This window comes from Benincasa hispida, chromosome 6, assembly GCF_027475165.1.
Source record: "Benincasa hispida cultivar pf3 chromosome 6, pf3_genome.v1.1, whole genome shotgun sequence".
Classification (NCBI taxonomy): Eukaryota; Viridiplantae; Streptophyta; class Magnoliopsida; order Cucurbitales; family Cucurbitaceae; genus Benincasa; species Benincasa hispida.
Window position 1 is genome coordinate 55,229,335 of NC_143483.1, and position 18,249 is coordinate 55,247,583.

At 33.9% G+C, this 18,249-nt stretch overlaps 2 protein-coding genes across 3 annotated transcripts; one reads left to right on the forward strand and one right to left on the reverse strand.

The window, feature by feature from the left end:
- The first annotated feature begins 5,142 nt into the window (after positions 1-5,142).
- LOC120080106 (Calcineurin-like metallo-phosphoesterase superfamily protein) lies at positions 5,143-11,392 on the forward strand. Of its 2 annotated transcripts, XM_039034666.2 has the most exons (10): positions 5,143-5,409; positions 5,607-5,657; positions 6,862-6,883; positions 7,373-7,487; positions 7,604-7,648; positions 7,756-7,788; positions 8,478-8,603; positions 9,867-9,973; positions 10,071-10,142; positions 10,784-11,392. In XM_039034666.2, the coding sequence occupies exons 1-10, from the start codon at positions 5,158-5,160 to the stop codon at positions 11,167-11,169; spliced, it is 1,209 nt and encodes a 402-aa protein (XP_038890594.2). In that variant the 5' UTR covers positions 5,143-5,157; the 3' UTR covers positions 11,170-11,392. The 2 variants fall into 2 exon arrangements, with proteins under 2 accessions (XP_038890594.2, XP_038890595.2); XM_039034667.2 differs by lacking the exon at positions 7,604-7,648.
- A 6,156-nt stretch (positions 11,393-17,548) lies between these two features.
- Positions 17,549-17,938, reverse strand: LOC120079296 (uncharacterized). The gene has a single exon (XM_039033449.1). The coding sequence runs from the start codon at positions 17,936-17,938 to the stop codon at positions 17,549-17,551; it is 390 nt and encodes a 129-aa protein (XP_038889377.1).
- Positions 17,939-18,249: the final 311 nt, after the last annotated feature.

Here is an 18,249-nt window from a genome sequence, read left to right on the forward strand (position 1 = left end):
GATTCTGCTCTTCCTAAAAAATTGTAATAATACAAGTATTTAAACACGAAATCTAATACAAAAGCATCGAATCAAAAGAAAATAAATCAAATCTATAATCTAGATTACGAAATCAAAATGAAATCCTACAAAAATTAGCAAATCTAAAAACAAAAAATGACTAACATTTTTTCGGCAAAAGAAATAGGGACATGATGGAAAAAATAAAAAATATCGAAAACTCAAACTAAAACTATAAACATTTACAGGAATGCAAGTTACCCTATTATTGCATGGAGGAGCTTTACAATGTAAAACTCAGTACCAATATACATCAAATCAAAATGAAGTCTTTTGACTTAATGTGAAGTTTTAATATCTACGGTGTGTGCGTGCATATATGGGTGGATAGATGGATTGATGTAGGTGAGTGAATGGGTGTGCGTGTGGGAAAATGAACGAGGCAGGAAATATATCAAACCTTCCACTCAATTCTATATTTTGTTATTTACTTTCTACATATGTTTTAGAAAAAAGTGGCCAAGTTGTAAAAATTAAAGAAAAACAGTTTTCAAAAACTTTTTTTTTTTTTTTTTAAGAATTCGACTAAACTTGTTTTTTTTTTTAAAGTTTGACTAGAAATTAAATGTTTCTTTAAGATGGGTCAATTTCAAAAAAACGAAATTGTTATTAAATGGTGCCTAGATAGTTTTTGAACAAGACTTTAAATTTGTTAAGTTTGAAAATTAATAACCTAATTGCAACTTAATCCAAAATTTAGGGACTCAAATGTAACTTTACCTAAAATCTATCATAAAAATTGATGAATATTTAGGAGTTTTTTGTACAGATAACCTCCTTGCACACGTGTTTATGTTTTTAATCTGTCACCCACAAATGTATGATATCTAACCTTTTGCTTACATCATAGGGCACTTTTAGCCTTCAAAGTGACATCATGTTCGTGTTGAATTTCCTAGCCCTATGGTGGATGATCCCTCATCCGATGACATGGCGTTGTTGGGATGTATGTTCTAAAGCCTCGTAGCTAATAAGTTATTTGAAATAATGGTTGATTATTTTATATATGCAATTATTGATTGAGGAAAGATTCCAAGTTATTTTATGTAATTTGAACAATATGATATACAAATGGATCATGTTCAAGTAATAACCTAAATGATCTGTAGTATATGGATAAGTTTGGCTGTCTTATCCTTATGATACTATAGATGCGGTCCACTTTGTAGATGTTACAAGAGTTGTAGTGTTATAAACAATTTGATCTAAATCGTTCATGTGGAGATATTTGAGTGGAGGTGTCCTATACAAAGAGTTTGTATAAAACCGGATCATGAAATGATTATTCTATCTTTATAACACTGTTGACTGAAGAGATTAACATTTCATAGGATGATCGTTAGGGTTGGCAAAAATCCCTGCGAGGTCGGGTGCCCGCGGGTCCCCACCTCAATCGGGGCAAAAAATCCTCGGTTTGACCGGGGATGGGGGTCAAACTGGGGATCCTAACTAGATCCCCGGTCGGGGAGGAGGCAAGGACGGGGATATACGTACCTACATACATACATACATACTGTATGCATGCATGCATGCATGCATACATACATACACACACATATATATATATATGGGGATAGGTCCCTGTGGGGAATCCCCATTCCCACCTTCAATTTGCAGGGATAGGGGGAAATACCCCCTGCGGGATGGGGATGGGGAGTCCCTCCACCCCGCCCTGACCCCATTGTCAACCCTAATGGCCGTAGGTAACTCAACTTAATCTTGAGTGAGTTATGCATTCTTGTCTATGAGAACAATTCTTTGATTTGTATGGGTGAGAGTGGCCTAAGTTATCGACTTAATAAGCCTACCATTTTGGAGATTTGTCCAAGTAAGGAACTTGGAACATAGCTTTACAAGATGAAAGTCACTCATTCCCTTTTTAAGAGTAAGTAGATGAATTGCTTCCTTAAGTGCTGACTCTAGATCTTGAACAATGGGGTCCCCCTTTCATTAGCTCGAGAAGGTTTTGTTTATGGTCCTTGTTCATTAAAGTATGAGTGGAACTTAAGGAGTAAGAAGTAATTACAAGGCTAAAACGGTAATTTGACCTAGATGTAGTTACAAGCAATTCGTGAAGGGTTGACTTACTGATAATTAGTTATATCCATGGACACAAATATATTCTATAGTTCGAAGAGTGTAGTTGTGGGTCTTTAGTGGAGTGACCATGATTAATTTAATTAAAAAGTTTTATAAATTAATCCTGAATCATTGTAGCTTCTAATTCGTAGGCATATTAGATCCCTCTGCTTGTTCACTAAGGATAAAACAATGAATATTTAGTTTTTGAAGAATTTGAATTGTTCAAATTATAAGGGAATTTAAGTTAATTGAACATGATTCAATTAATGTAATGATGTAGATACATTATATTATAAAGTTAATTTTGAATGAGAATAATATATTTGAATAAGATTTAAATATTAAATAATATGAATAAAATTCATAGTATAACTATAGGTTAAATTTGATATATGAATATAGATTAAATAATATGAATAAGATTTAAATATTAAACTCTCTCAATCTCTCGTCATTCAAAATCACAGAAAATCTCTTCTCAGTCTTCCAAAAAAGTTTCCACAAACCTTTTCCTTGCCAGAGAATAGTGAGGAAGATTCTGATGGTGGTGACCTGTTCGAGACCAAAGAAGAGTTGCTAAGATCATGATCACAACGAAGATTTGGAGAAGATATTGAAGAAAGTATTCAAAGGTAATCTCTTTTCATTGAATTCTCCACAGTATAAAGCATGCTTAGTTAGAACATTTTTAATTTCTTTGTATTTTTTTTTTATATATTTGGAACGTAAATTAAAAACACATACATTCATGCGCTTCTGCATGAGATTCAATTCCTTCAAGCCCTGCGTAAACTTCACTTTTTAATGATTGCTTCCATGCACCGTCACTCGCGATAGATAGGCCCATCACAGCCCGACGCCATTTGCTAAGCCCTGTCCCAATTTCAAAACAAAAGGCATGATTTCAAAATTCTTACACTATTCAAATATCAACAATTGTTTCCACGCACCTTCCACTCGCGATAGGGATCTGCATCCCAACTCGATGTCATTTGAAAGGCCCTATCCTGATTTCAAAACAAAAACACAATTTTAAAATTTAACAACGGTTCAAATGTTCAATGATTACTTCCAGCAATGTAACTTGCCTTAGGAAGGCCTATCCCAGCCTGAAACCACATGTAATTCCTTATCCTTATTTTAAAACAAAACGCGATTTCAACATTTTTACATTGTTCACATATTCAATAATTTTTTCCATGCACTTTCCACTCACGATAAGGAAGCGCATTTGAGCGCGATGTCATCTTCAAAGTCCTGTCTTGGTTTCAAAATATAGCACAATTTTAAAATTTAACACATTGACATTGATTGGAGAAGCGCGATTTAATAGAGTATCCCCTAAGTCCAAATCACAATGGGTATGTTCATTACCTCTATCCTCGTTGGTGATTATTTCGATTATAAGATAATGTTGGTTGCATGTTTCCCTTTTGTGTCTTAGACTCGCACACCTAGTGCACTTTTGAGTTGGGCGGTGTTCTCCAGCGAATGGAATCTTGTTGACACGTGGCCTACCAACACTACTTGCTATCTTTGGGGGGTAGGACAATACATTCCATGTATTGTGGTGGTTTCTTCCATTCAGAGACATGTCTAACCAAGAATATTGATTATGAATATATTAGGATGAGAGATTCCACACTATAAGCTTTATTACAAAGAGTGTAGGGGTTAATGCTCATTGACCTTGCAACGACTACTGCATATGAGCATGGAATTTCCAAGTAGTCGAACTTTTTGCATATGCATTGATGTATGTGTATGTTGATGATCCTATCCAAGTGGTCGTCCTTGACGATGAATGTATGATAGTCAATTGGTCTTACGTGGTACCATCTACCATTCTTAAAGTCCTCAACCACCCGCTTTTCGACAAACTCCAAAAATAAAGGCATACATGCGGGGCACTGGTTTCTACGTTCAAAAAACTATTCCTGGAGCTTCTCTTTGACAAACTCAAGTAACGATATAATTAGTAGCAATCTTGCTTCAGATGTGCATTGTTTCTTGTCATGTTGTTATATCGTTTCGTACTTTGATGGACCTGGGTCCATCGTTTCAAGCCGATGTTCTCCAGGTAATGTGTCACAGCCCCATCCTTGAATCCACGTAATTCTTCCCAATACATGTTGAACTCTGACATTGTAAACTTAAAATACTTGTTTTATTCTTTCAATGTTAATTTTATTAATAGATGCGATTGGAAGGAGCGGGTAGATGAAGAAAAGCTTCTTAAGAAGACTTGATTCCACGACGGTCAAAATTCGCAAGAACGTTGAATCAAGATTCTCCATTCATTATGTCAAATTTATTAGTCGCGCTTTTGTTTCAAAATTGGACAGTGCTTTGGGTTTGGGTGGACCTTCCTACCGCGAATAGACGATGCGTGGAGACAATAGTTAAGCTCTTCGAATAGTATAAAAAATTTGAAATCACACTTTTGTTTTGAAACCATTTTGCAGATGGCATCAGGTTGGGATGGGCCTCTCTATCGCAAGTGACGGTGCGTGGAAGTAATCATTAAACATTTGAACAGTTATAGAATTTTAAAATAGCGCTTTGTTTTGAAATCGAGATACGGCTTTTTAGGAGGTATCTGGCTGGGATGCGCATCCCTATCACGAGAGGAAAGTGCGTGGAAACAATCATTGAACATTTGGACAGTGTAAGAATTTTGAAATCCCGCTTTTGTTTTAAAATTAGAATAAGGCTTCGCATATGGCGTCGAGCTGGGATAGGTCTCTCTATCACGAGTGATGGTGTGTGGAAGCAATTGTTAAAAAGTGAAGTTTACGCTAGGTCATGTCATTGGATGAGGGATCATCCACCATCGAGCTAGGAAGTTCAACTCGAACACGATGTTCCTTTGAAGATTGAAAGTATTCATGACGTAAATAAAAGGTTAGATATGATACATTTATAGAGGGGTCAAAAAAATATAAACACGGGAGACTCATCTATAAAACTAACAGTTAGTATGGTATAATTTCTCACTCTCTTTGGATCATCTCTATGTATAGGCGAACTTATAATATTCTTGATCAAAGGTTGAATAAAAAGAAACAATTAAAGAAAAAAGAGGACGAAACGAATAAAAGAAGGCGCCGGCGCGAGACCGGTGACCAAATGCTGGGCGCGTTGGGACACGCGCCTTTCATCTATTTTCTCTCTGCTTTTCCTCCTCCGTCCTCTATTCCGAATCCCAACCTTCCACGCTTCTCTCTAATGGCTATCTCTGCTCGAATTGCCGTCGTCGGCGACGTCGTAAGCTTCTCTTTCTCTCTTCAACTTACAGATTTTCATGATTCCAGCTCCTCTTTTTTACTAATACAACTTGTTTCCCTTTGTTAACGCACTCCTTTTTAAGGGAAATGAAAGGAAATTTCTATATTCATCAATCTTTTATTCGATTGTTCTGTGCTGTATATGTATTGCCCAACTTACTGTTAAACGTTTTTCAGCATGGGCATTGGGATTTACGAGAAGATTCCAAGGCACTTCAACTATTGCAGGTATTTGAAGTTGAATTACGAACATGGTATTGAAAAATTCGTTTACGGAATATTCACTCGTGTGTTTGATTGATCTTTGTAATGATTCTGATTTTTAATTCCTGCTGTTTTCATATCTGAAAATTGTCCTTCCCTTATGTTTTGGGGGTCAGTATTGAACTCCATTAGGTCTTATGAATTGGGGTCCGGGTGAAACCTAATCTCTTTGTTCCTCAATCAATTACTAGTTGAAACTGCTTTCATTCTACAAAAAGATCATTTGGTTCTTGGGGTTGAGACTTGAGAACAATTATGCTGCTGAAATTGTTTTTCTTATGAGTTGGTGGATAAGAGATTTTTTTTCTTTCCTACTGTAATTGAATTTGTAGCATGGAACTTAATGAGATGAACTTGAACTTGCAGTGCTTAAGTCAACTTGCATCACATTATGATTAATCTCATTGGAATAGGATAATCATTTTAGTTTACTATATTTGGTGTTAGAAACTGAGGAGCTGAATATTATACACGAATTGCTACTTAGACTTCTATTTAATAAAATTGCTTACTTGTTTGAAAACCCCTTTCCTGCTGAAAGAACGTCAAAAACTACCTAGATGGAACTTACTGGGTTCCAACTGCCTACGAAAGCAATCTGGCGGGAAATTGGTTAGTTATGTTTCTTGGGTCTCTTCAAAAGGGCGCGAGCATAGTCGCATACTAAAATATTTTGCATGTGTGGAAGTTGGAAATGTCACTGTGCCTGAATGCTTGAGTATTGTTTTAGGGTTTTGTTTGGAATGTCTTTTCAAGTACTTTAAAACACTTTGGGTTGCCCTTAAAAAATACTTTTCAGAAAAATTAGAAAGTATCCAGTATCCATATTTTTATGTTTTTAGGAATGTTAAATCCAAATTATCAAATTAAATGGACAAGAGATTTTACATGGATGCTTATGATCTAGGAGGATATATACAGTATGCTGATTTAAGTAAAGATTTTTCATTAGGGTGGACACATTGGAGTCCTACAAACCTTAAAGATGAACTACCTCAAACACTAACCTAGCTATTCGATTCCCTTGGAATCTTGAATTTATCTCCCAAGTCCCAATTCTAGACCTTTTTCTTCTTGCATTTCATTTTCCTTCAATTTCCTTTTTCTATACAACTCTGCTTCAATGTTTTTCCTTCCCTTTCTAATGTTGGTTTATGTCTTAATGCAGCCAGATTTAGTGCTCTTTACAGGCAGGTTCTTTTCTCTCTCTATCTTATTTCTTGTGTTCCATGTTTCTTCCCTCTACTCCATGAGTGTTACGTACGTTCACTTTCTTCCTCATTGGCAAAGGCATGCAGTCTTTGAATAACACCAACCCAGAGCCAGTTGTTCAAATCTTCAAGTGAGCTTAGCAAGAAAAAACTCTTAATATCTCCCGAGTCTGCGCTCCTCCCCTGATTAGTAGGATTGGACCCTGATATTTGGTTATGAAGAAACAAAAGGAAAACAATAGTAATAAAAGATTATTTTTGCTACAGGCTTTTTTACGAACTTTCAGACACTTCTCTGGTGCATGAATAATATATTCACAAGCATTGCAAATTCAAAATGCTATATTAAAGAGCGGAAAAGAACATAAAGGATACTGGATCCTTTGTTATATAAGGGAACATATATCCGATAATTCCATTTAATTTTTCACATTTCTTATCATTTTCCACCATTTTGGTTCTCTTTAGGTGACTTTGGCGAAGAGAATGTTGAACTGGTCCAAAGTATTGCAGAACTTAAATTTGCAAAAGCAGCTATATTGGGAAACCATGATGCCTGGTTTACGCCATGTTTTTCTCAAGAGTATGTCTACAACTAGTGCTTTTACAGCTACTTCTCTTTTCATAATTAATCATTTACATTTCAGTCAAAGATTTTTGGTAACTATTAAAACATTGGAAATGGAAACATTCCAATAGATGGAGAGTAATGCTCTGTCCAGATGAGTGTTTGTGGGACAAGAGGTACAGACTGCGGGGGAATTTGGTGCATTTGCTTCATATAAAGCAATTCTATTTAATGTTCTTGATGTATGACTTCATTAACTCCTGATTTGAATGTTACATTTCAGGAAGAAGGATGGCGTTCAACTTCAGTTGGAATGGTGAGCCTAGTTCATGTGTATGATTAATAGATAAGAAGTATCTTTCTGATGGCCTGGATTCCATAGGTTCTTATCGTCAGAGGTCTGACTTAGAAGTTGGACATAGTTACTATTTTTACCTCATGGATTTGTAGAGCTTTATTTTGGGTTATTGAATATGTTGAGAAATAAAAGGTCATCGAAAATTGAAATATGGTTTGACGTCATCTACTCAAAGAGTCACTACACAAGTTTAACTTGCAACTTGGATCAGTATCAACTATCATGTGAATAAAATATCATTAGAAGGCTTGAGAAATTCTAAATATAAAAATGAAAATGAGTATTTTTAGAATAAGATTTGGATTCTTTCTTAACTTGGAAATTCTCGCAGTTAACGATAGGAGTGAGATTTTCCAATACACTTGAGAGTTATCTGTTAGCTTGTTTATGGGTTTATAATTCTAGTTCATTGTGATGTAGAAACTACATCACTAACCTAATAAGTAGAAGCCTATTCATTAAACAATGTTGTAATATATATTCTGGTAGCTGTCTTCCTGTCCTATGTCTGCATTTGTGATTGTTAGACAACAAGAATATTGGGAAAATGTGCTTCTCCTTGTAATTGCCTCCTGCTCTTTTTTCAACTCATTAGTTATGATACTGTCTTACTAGAACGTCTGATGATGAAAATTCTTATTCAACAGTCTTGGCGAGAGTCATATTGGTTACCGGCGTATGGACTTTCCTCAGCAAAAACTAAGCGTTGTTGGTGGACGACCTTTTTCTCATGGTGGAAAGGGGATGTTTCGGAAACAACTACTTTCTGCAAGGTCTTTATCATTTCACATTAGTTCTTTTTGAAATCGAGTAGAATAGACTTAACTAGTGATTTAAGGTTAAATTACAAGAGGCTTATTTGGTCCTTGAAATTTAAAAAATATCTAATAAGTCTTTGAATTTTCAATTTTTTGTCCAATAAGTTCTGAAGTTTACAAAGTGTCTAATAGGTCTTTAAACCTCCGATAGGTCTTTGAATTTTTTATTTTGTGTCTAATTGGTCCTTGACTTGTTTAATATTTTTTAAAATCCATAGATGTAATAGATACATAATTGAAAGTTTAGGATCCCATTAGACTTAAAATTAAATTTTATATCTATTAGATGAATTTAGTCCTAAAATTTTTCATTATTTTAGGGTCCTATTCAAGGTAAAATTGAAAGGTGAGAGATTTATTGAACATTTTAAAGTTTAGGCTCCATTTGATAATCATTTGATTTTTTGTTTTTAGTTTTTGAAAATTAAGTCTATCTCTTCTCAATTTCTTACAATGATTTGCATATTTCTCAAGTAAAAGAGTTGAATTCTTAGCTAAATTCAAAAAACAAAAACAAAATTTTTAGAAACTACTTTTTTTTTTAGTTTTCAAATTTTGACTTAGTTTTTTAAAACATTGGTAAAAAGTAGATAGCAAACCAAGAAGTTTAGAGATGATGAGTGTTTTTAGTTTATAGGTTTAATTTTCAAAAACTAAAACTAAAAATCAAATAGTGAACGGGGCCCAAGGGACCTTTTAGAAATAAAATAAAAGTTCATGAACCTAATAGACATGTTTTGAAGGATCAAATACGCACAAACTTTTAAAGTTCAATCACTAAATTTGTAATTTTAATCATTTCAATTTCAAAAATTTAAATAGCACGTGTATTGTGAGAAGTATACTTTCATTTATCAGCAAAACTGAAAGAAAAAAATCTATGAATACAGTGGCCTTCTCACCTACAAATACACGAAACGAGTAATAAAACTCTTAACAGAAAGCAACTAATACAACCGATTAAAACAGTCTCCACGTAATACAACTAATACTACATTAATCTTAATTTTTTCTCGTTATTCTGAACTTTAAAGATCAGACTGATAGTTTAACTTTAACCAAAAACTCTTGATAAACCAGTTGGATTATTGTCTCTTCATGGAGCATTAGCTGATCTGACTGCCCTAGAGCTTCCCTAGCCATCACATTACTCGTCTCTCCAACCCTTTTGACCATTTTGACCTCTAAAGCTCTCTAATTATTGGATTTTCCTCTTAGATATGGTGTCAAAGACATGAAAACAAGTGCTAAGAGAATCTACGAAGCTGCAATAGGCGCACCCGAGGATAATTTGGTTATAATTCTTGCACACAATGGGCCTACAGGTGTGGATTATCGGCCAATGTTGATTAAAATTCTGTTTGAGATGCAATCATCTGTTGCTCTTGCTGACTTGACTCTTCCGTGTTTCTTGTTTTGCAGGTCTTGGCTCTTGTGCAAATGACATTTGTGGTAAAGATTGGGAATTTGGGGGTGGAGACTATGGTGATGAAGGTAAATATCTCCTTTAGGGTTCTCTTTTTCTTTCCATTCATAGAATTGTGTCACAAGAAATGGGGACCCAAGAAGCATAAGATATTTATGCGAGACATGGATACAACACGGTGACGTGTCATTTCTTTTTTAAATCTAGGACACTGACACGATAAGGATAAATTTTTTAAAATATATATTATTTTTAAACAAGAAGAAAATTCAAGATCAATGAGTTTATATATTTATATGCTTAAAAAATTAGTTCGATGTATTTCAGTCTTAAATTGATTATTTTTGTCATATATATGTCTTTAGTATGCATAACGATTGTTTGATGTGCCTACATGAGCATAGCTCAACTAGCATAAACTTTACGGTCAACCTCGAGGTCTAACGTTCTTATTGTAAAAAAAAATATAAATAAAAAATAAAAAAATAAAGTGTTTGATACATGTCTAACAAATGTTGTCCTATTTTGACTTTGTACAACACATCTATTGCACTAACTGTCCAACATGTGTCCCGCCAATATCAGTGTCCAAATGTACGATACATATCGAACAAGGACATGCTAGCCAAACTAAAGTGTCCATGCTTCTTAGAGAGGAATTTTTCATATGCCAATATATGTTCTAAAACAACAAATCTTCTTGATATAGATCTAGCACAAGCTATATCTCAGTTGAAAGAGAATGGAAAGTTCCGTGTCTCTCCTTTGGTTGTGTTTGGGCATATGCATAAAGAACTTGCATACGGTGGTCATCGTAAAATGATAGTCGTGACAGCTGACAACACCATTTACCTTAACGGAGCTGTCGTTCCGAGGGTTAACAGTTACTCTGGTGGAGAAGGCAAGGTAAGGGGAAACTTCACAAGTAGCAGAACATCGTCTTCACAATCTGTTTCAAGAGGCACAAAGCGAGCATTCACTGTAGTTGACATTTCAGATGGGAAGGTGGATAAGATTACTGAAAGTTGGATTTCTGTTGTTGGTGATGAGACCTGTTTGGATGAAGCACATTTGATGTACCAAAGTGGCATTTGAAGTTTCAACATAAGATTCTTCTGCAAATATGGAAGCAAAAATGGGTACATAAACAGGGAGATTCATCAAAGTTTTTAACATCACTGTATATCGTTGTTCATATGAATACAATCTATCATGCCAACTTGATACTCTTCCTTTAAAAACCCTCATTTAAGGATGCTTTCATCTTGTATATCTAAATAATCCAATTTCAATAGAGATTGAAATGGTTGGAACTCAAGTTTATAGAAATATTAATGTTGATATGTTGACTGAAATTTTGAAAAGAAAAAAAAAACCAACTACAATTGTAGAAATTTATTAGTGGATTGATAAATAATTTTTTTTGAAGAATAAATAAGAATTAAATGCTTCTACACATATAGTGAGGCTTAAATCGCTTTTGAGATTTTTGTAAGAATGATCTAAATTTGATTGTGTTAATGTTGAATGACCCAAATTTTGAAAAGAAAAAAAAAATTGAAAATTAGCATTTTATTTATGTCACAAAACATCAGCCATTGTTTTCATCCATCGGGAATTGATGAGACTTTAAAGGGGTGTTTGTTTCAAGGGTTGGGATTGGATGGGATAGGCATCGTATGTCCAACCCTTGTTTGGGGCATGGATTTTAGAAGCCTTTGCTTTCTATCATTTTTCCAAACCCATGAGTTACCCCTTTTTCTTTTCCTTCTAATTTAATATAGGAAGTACGTTGGCCAACCTCCAAACATCACTTTCAATGACCACTGCGGCCAACTCCGGGCGCCTCCCTCCAATGATCGTCACCGGCCGACTCTGGCTACCACCCTCCGGTGACTGCCATGAGCCAACTCTGGCAAACGTTACCATGCAACTTAGGCACCACTTCTGGCGATCGCCGTTGACCAACTTCGCCCACTACCTTCGGTGACCACCACCGGCCAACTCCGGTCGCCACCTCCTGCGATCATCATCAGCCAACTTTGGTCGCCACCTCCTGCGACGGTCATCGGCCAACTCCGACCGCCACCTCGACGACCTACACCGGCCAATTCTAGCCGCCACCTTCGTGACCTTTGTCGGCCAACCTCCAGTTGACCACCATTGATCAACCTCTAGCAACCCCCCTTCCCTCCATAGTGGTAAAATTTCGGCCATTAACTTCGTTGGCCACCTCCAACGATCACCACCAACCAACCTCGAAAAACATCAATAAAAATACTCTTAGTATATAACAAACTATACAAATTTGTATATAAAAACACTTTTAAGAAAGAATTGCAATAGGTGTATATTTTTTTATTTTAATGAATTTTTTTATCAAAAATGTTTAATTAAAAATAAAATTTTGAAATACATTTTTTTCTAAATCATTCCAAACACACCAATAGATTCCAATTGTATAATTTTTTTTTGTCAACTTAACTAGCTTGAAAACTTAAAATTATTTTCTAAACGTAAAGATTTAAAATATTTAAAATAACTTAGCGACCAAATAAAACCTAAAACTTAAATTTTTTTATTTTTTATTCCTCGAATGTAATTTGATAAGAAAAAAAAGTTTTTCAATTATTGAATTTAATATTAAAATAATAGTTTATTTCAACTTTAAGTCAGTATATTATGATAAAAAAATTGATCATTTTCAAATTAGTTAAAGTGACAAAAGTCTAAAATTTTATTTTGAAATCTAATAATATTAAAATATCAAACTATTAAAACAATAGATTAAATAAAATTATAATTTTAGTTAAAATCTCTATTTCAATTCTTTTCTAAAAAATATTCTTTTAAATATTTTAGTTTATTTTAAATTGAACTATATTAAAATAATTAAGATGAAAATTTTTAACTAATCTAAAATCTAACTGATGATTAAATACAAAAAAATATTTCATAAACTAAATATTTATAAATCTACATTTTATTTCCAGACTACTTAACACATATTTCTAAATCTAGACTTCCAAAACCTATATTCCAAACACAATTTTCTTAAACTCAAACTACCTAAACTTCTCAGCCCAAATCCAAGCTGGTTTAACCTTCTAAACCCAAACACCCCATAAAGGTGACTGCAATGTACATAGCAATTTTTAATTTTAATTTTTTTTTTAAAGAAAATGTACGGCTGGAAATTGTGATATCCTGCGGTCGACATGTCGTTATCGCCCTGCCGTACGATCTCTGGCAATCATGAGTGGGGCCCACTGGAGGCCGTGGTCATCTGTTAATGAAAAGTGGTGGACCCAGTTGTAGGAAAAGTTCTATCTCAGTGTTCCAGGGGATAGCCGCTCTTTTCGGGTGACCAGATTCAAAATTCCACCATTCAAGGCAAATAATTAAAACAAACTCTTATATTTTTTTTCTTTTTTTTTTTTTTAAGTATCCTCTGTTATCCATAGTATTAACTTTTGGATTTAGTAATCAATCCTGATAAAATGTGTAACAATCCGATTACTTAAGACTTATACTAGGTCATTATTATATGTAAACATAAATCTGAAAACAGACTCTCATATAAATTTTAATTGAAATCAAAAGAATTTTATTAAATAAATAATTTTTATAAAATCTAAATAACTGAAATTTTTTTTATCAAGGTCCCTTGAAATATAAGTTTAAAATAAATTTCATCAAACTTTATAAATAAAAATTTCGAACAATGAAGCTCTAAGTTCAAACATCATGATTTGAATTTAAAACATTAAAAACATGAAAACGTGAGTGAAAACATCTCTCTAGTCCCAATGGCACGGTCACAGATTTCTTCTGTCATTCGTCGGTATGTCCTTGCTCTTACCTGAAAAATAATATAATAAATTATGAGTATAAAATACTCGGTAAGTAACCCAACTGTCGAGGTCAGGCTAAGCATTATGTCCAATAAATGCAACATTCTAGTGGAACATGTAAGAATCTCTACTTATCATGGATGACCATCCAGTGAATAATTTAATCCGACCTACCATCGATGAGATGTATCCGCAAACCTCTGATGAAATCCCGAAGGAGATCACTAATATTTGATGAAGTCTCGAAGATGATTACTGATCTCTGGTGAATCCTAAAGGAGATATTAACCTCTAGTGAATCTAATAGGGAACACAAACCTCTAATGAAATCCCAACTAACCTAATGTCATCCATCACAAAACAAAGTTCCATGCATGAGTCATAACATAAAGCTCATATATCCTCATACATGTCAAATAAGATCTAGTTCATGCTCATACATTCTTGTAAAATATCTTATAAAACAAGTTCATGCTCATACTTATCACATATTTAAAACAAGGCAGTCATATGTTCGTAGCATAATGATTTATACAGTCTTAGAACCATCAAAATTATCCTTAATTTTATCGTCCGACACGAAGGCGGTTCCACTAATAAGATTACTTACCTTGAATTTGAGCTAGATAAAACTCTGCAAGCGATCTACCTCCCTTATCTAACATCTAAGAATGCTTGTTTGAAAAAAAAAAAAAAAAAAACAAAGAAGTTGTCTTTCTCAAATAACTAAATATCTTCAGAAGCTTCTAAGAGGAATTTATTCGCTATGAAAAGGAAAGCGGCTAAAAAATGTGAAAGTAATAGGGATTTTTCTCTCTAATTGACCTCCCTTTGGAATGAAGTGCATGATTGTATTTATAGAGGAAAAATAATCATAATCCTAAAGTATTTAGGGTTCCATAACTTGAAGTAGTAGATAAATTAAAGTAGTAGATAGATTAGATTTTCTTTTTTTGATATAACACCCTATCTAATTATGGAATATGTTTTTTAAAAAATCAATAATTAGTAGATAGATTAGATTTTCTTTTTGAATAAAACATTTTCTCTAATTAGGAAATCCATATTTTAATTCATTAGAAAATCCATAATCTAATTAATTTGAGAATCCATATTCTAATTGAATTAGAAATTTCACAATCTAACTAAATTAGAAATTCTATAACCTAATTAATTTAAATTAAATCCAAATTTCTCTTATCAACTCAATTTAAATTAATTACCTTCTTTAATTTAGATCCAAACTCCAAAATTAAAGAGGATAAAATTTAAAACCATAACTTTCCCCTTTTTCTTCTTAAATATCAAATTTCTTTTAATTTTCAAAATCCTAATTTTTTTCCCTTTCTTTATTTTAAAATCTTTATCCAAAATAATCTAAAAATTTCAAATCTCTTATCAAATTAATCTCAAACGAATTAACTTCTCCAATTAACTTAATTTTGGCTCCAAAACCAAAATTAAAGGCAACATACAATCCAATACATACATAAATTACATCCTTCCAAATATTTAATCAATTTAAAATCATAATGCCCCAAAGTAAATTAATCCAAATTTTCCTTAAATTGAATTAAAAATATAATTCTTTACAAATATCTTTTAAATTGATTTTCTTGCCTCCCAAATTAAATTTTTAGCCCCAATTTATCAAAATAACGCCTAAATGTTTCAAGATAATTTTATGAAAATCATCTGAAAAATTTGGGACATAACATTCTTCCTTCCCAAGAAACTTTTTGTTGGGTTTTATGTCCTAAAAACTCGCAGTTTGTAAAATGATAAACATTTTCTATTATCAATATACTTGTTATTGATCTCATAAATTGTATGAAAGTTTAAATCCAATAAATTAAGATCCATGACTATTGTATGAGTACTTAAACTTTATGTGGAGACATAAGAGTGGATCAGGTTTGAGTAAATAGTCAAAATGGTCTATGGTACATGAATGAGGTTGGGTATTTTATTCTGGTAACATCATTGGTTACGGCCTACTCTGTAGTTGTTACAAAGAGTTGTAAAGTGCTACATACAATGTGATCCTAATTCGTACATGTTATGACATGATGAGTGGGGGCATCTTATGCAATGAATTTGCATAAGATCAGGACCAAGAAATAAGTCACTCTTACTTTATAACGATGTTTACTGTTTAAGACTGACTATTTCACCTAGATAGTCTAGGTAACTCGATCTTAATCCTGAGCTAACTATGAACTCCTGTTTATTCGGGATTGCCCTTGGATTTACATAGTTGAGGGTTGATTCAACAGTGCCGGCTCAATAAGACTTCTATTTCAGGAGTAAGACCGGATATATAGCTGGGGACATAGGGTGCAAGAAGGAGTTCACACCTACTCGATTTAGGGATAGGAGAAAGGTTGTTCTCTCAAGTACTGAATCCAGGTCTTGAACAAGAGGCCCCACCCTCTCACTGGATTGAGAGAGTTTGGTTTGGTGATTGGATCACAAACCATTTGTTCATTAGAGGATCAATAGGGAATTGAGGAATAAGACGTAATCTCGGGGGTAAAACAGATATTTGACCCAGCTGTTATTACGAACAACCTGTGAAGGGTCGACTTGCTGATTATGGTTAAATCATGTGGACATAATATATCTACAGTGAGGGGAGTGCAACTATGAGTTTTAGTGGAGTGACCCAATAGTTAATGAATGAGGATTAATTTGATTTAATGAGTTTAGCCGATTAATCTGGGATCGTTGGAGCCCATGATCTGTAAGTCCGCGAGGTCCTCCTACTAGCTCGTAATGGACTAGTCTAGAATAACGTGATAAGTTAATTTGAAATGTTCAAATTAGAATTAAGAGAATTAGTAATTATATGAGATATAATTACATGTTTAATTTTAGAATTAAACAGAATAGGAGAATTTATATATTTAAATATGATTTAAATATATAAATATGGATATATGTTAAAATTAATTTAATATTTGATATTAAATTAATTATTTTTTATTTAATAATTAATTTATGAAATTAATAATTTTTCATTTTAAAAATCAAAATAGATTTTATAAAATTAAATTTTTATTTTTAGATAAAATTGGAAAATTGGAAAACAAAACACACTTAAATGAAAAATGTGGTTTTTCCATTATCCATCTTTGAAGTAGCTCACACATGAAGCAACATCTTGGCCTTCTCTTCTCCAAACATGAGCTGCAACTCATGCAACTCTTCTCTTTGCATGTTGATCTATAATATAATGAAGAGATTGGAGTGAAAATCGGGCATGCAATCTATAGAGTTTTTGAGAGAAAAACTGGTTTGAAGAAAGGTTCTTCAACAAGGTTGTAGCAGTGAGCTTTGCTCCTTCATCCCTTGATTCAAGCTTGTTTTGAGTCCCACAACTCAATCTAGAGCACCAAGAGAATAGTGAGGAAGATCTTGAGGTGGTCTACAACAAGACTTAGAGAAGATTGCAGCTGGAGAAGGAGCTTTGAAGAAGTTCTACGAGAGGTATGTCTTGAAACCCATTTTTCTACAGAAGCATGCTTTATATTATGCCAAAATTAGTGAATTTGAGTGCTTAGATGATCCTTGTGCTTCCACTGCTGTTGATACAATCCTACACTTTTGTTCTCGAAAGTTTAATCCTGAAAAAGCTCTGGGTACTGGGCTCTCTTCTCATCCTCTCGTTCCCATGTTGCCTCTTTGAACTGGTGATTCTGCCATAAAACTTTCACTAGTACTATCTTCCTATTGCGTAAAGTCTTCACCTCCCTGGCGAGAATTCGAATAGGCTTTTCCTCATATCTAAAGTTCTCATTCAACTGTAATGGTTCAAAATCCACCACATAGGATGGATCTGCCACATACTTCCTCAACATCGAAACATGAAAAACATTGTGAACTATTGAGAGAGACAGTGGCAACACCGATCGATAAGCTACTGGGCCAATTCGCTCCAAAACCTCGCAATGCCCAATAAATCGTGGACTTAGTTTTTCCTTCCTACCGAACCTCGAGACGCCTTTCATAGGCGCTACTTTCAGAAACACTTTATTACCAACCTAAGATACCAGATCTTTACACCTAACATCGACGTAACTTTTCTGTCTACTCTAAGCTATTTACACGTGTACTCCAATGTTCTGTTTGCCTCATTCATGGTCTGCACTAACTTAGGTCCTGGAAACTTCCATTTACCAACTTCGTTCTATTAGACTGGAGACTTGCAATTCTTCCATATAGAGCCTCCAAATGGCACCGTGATAGTACTAGCTTGATAACTGTTTATTATAAGCAAACTTTACGAGATGAAAATGGGAGTCACAACTCCCTGAAACTC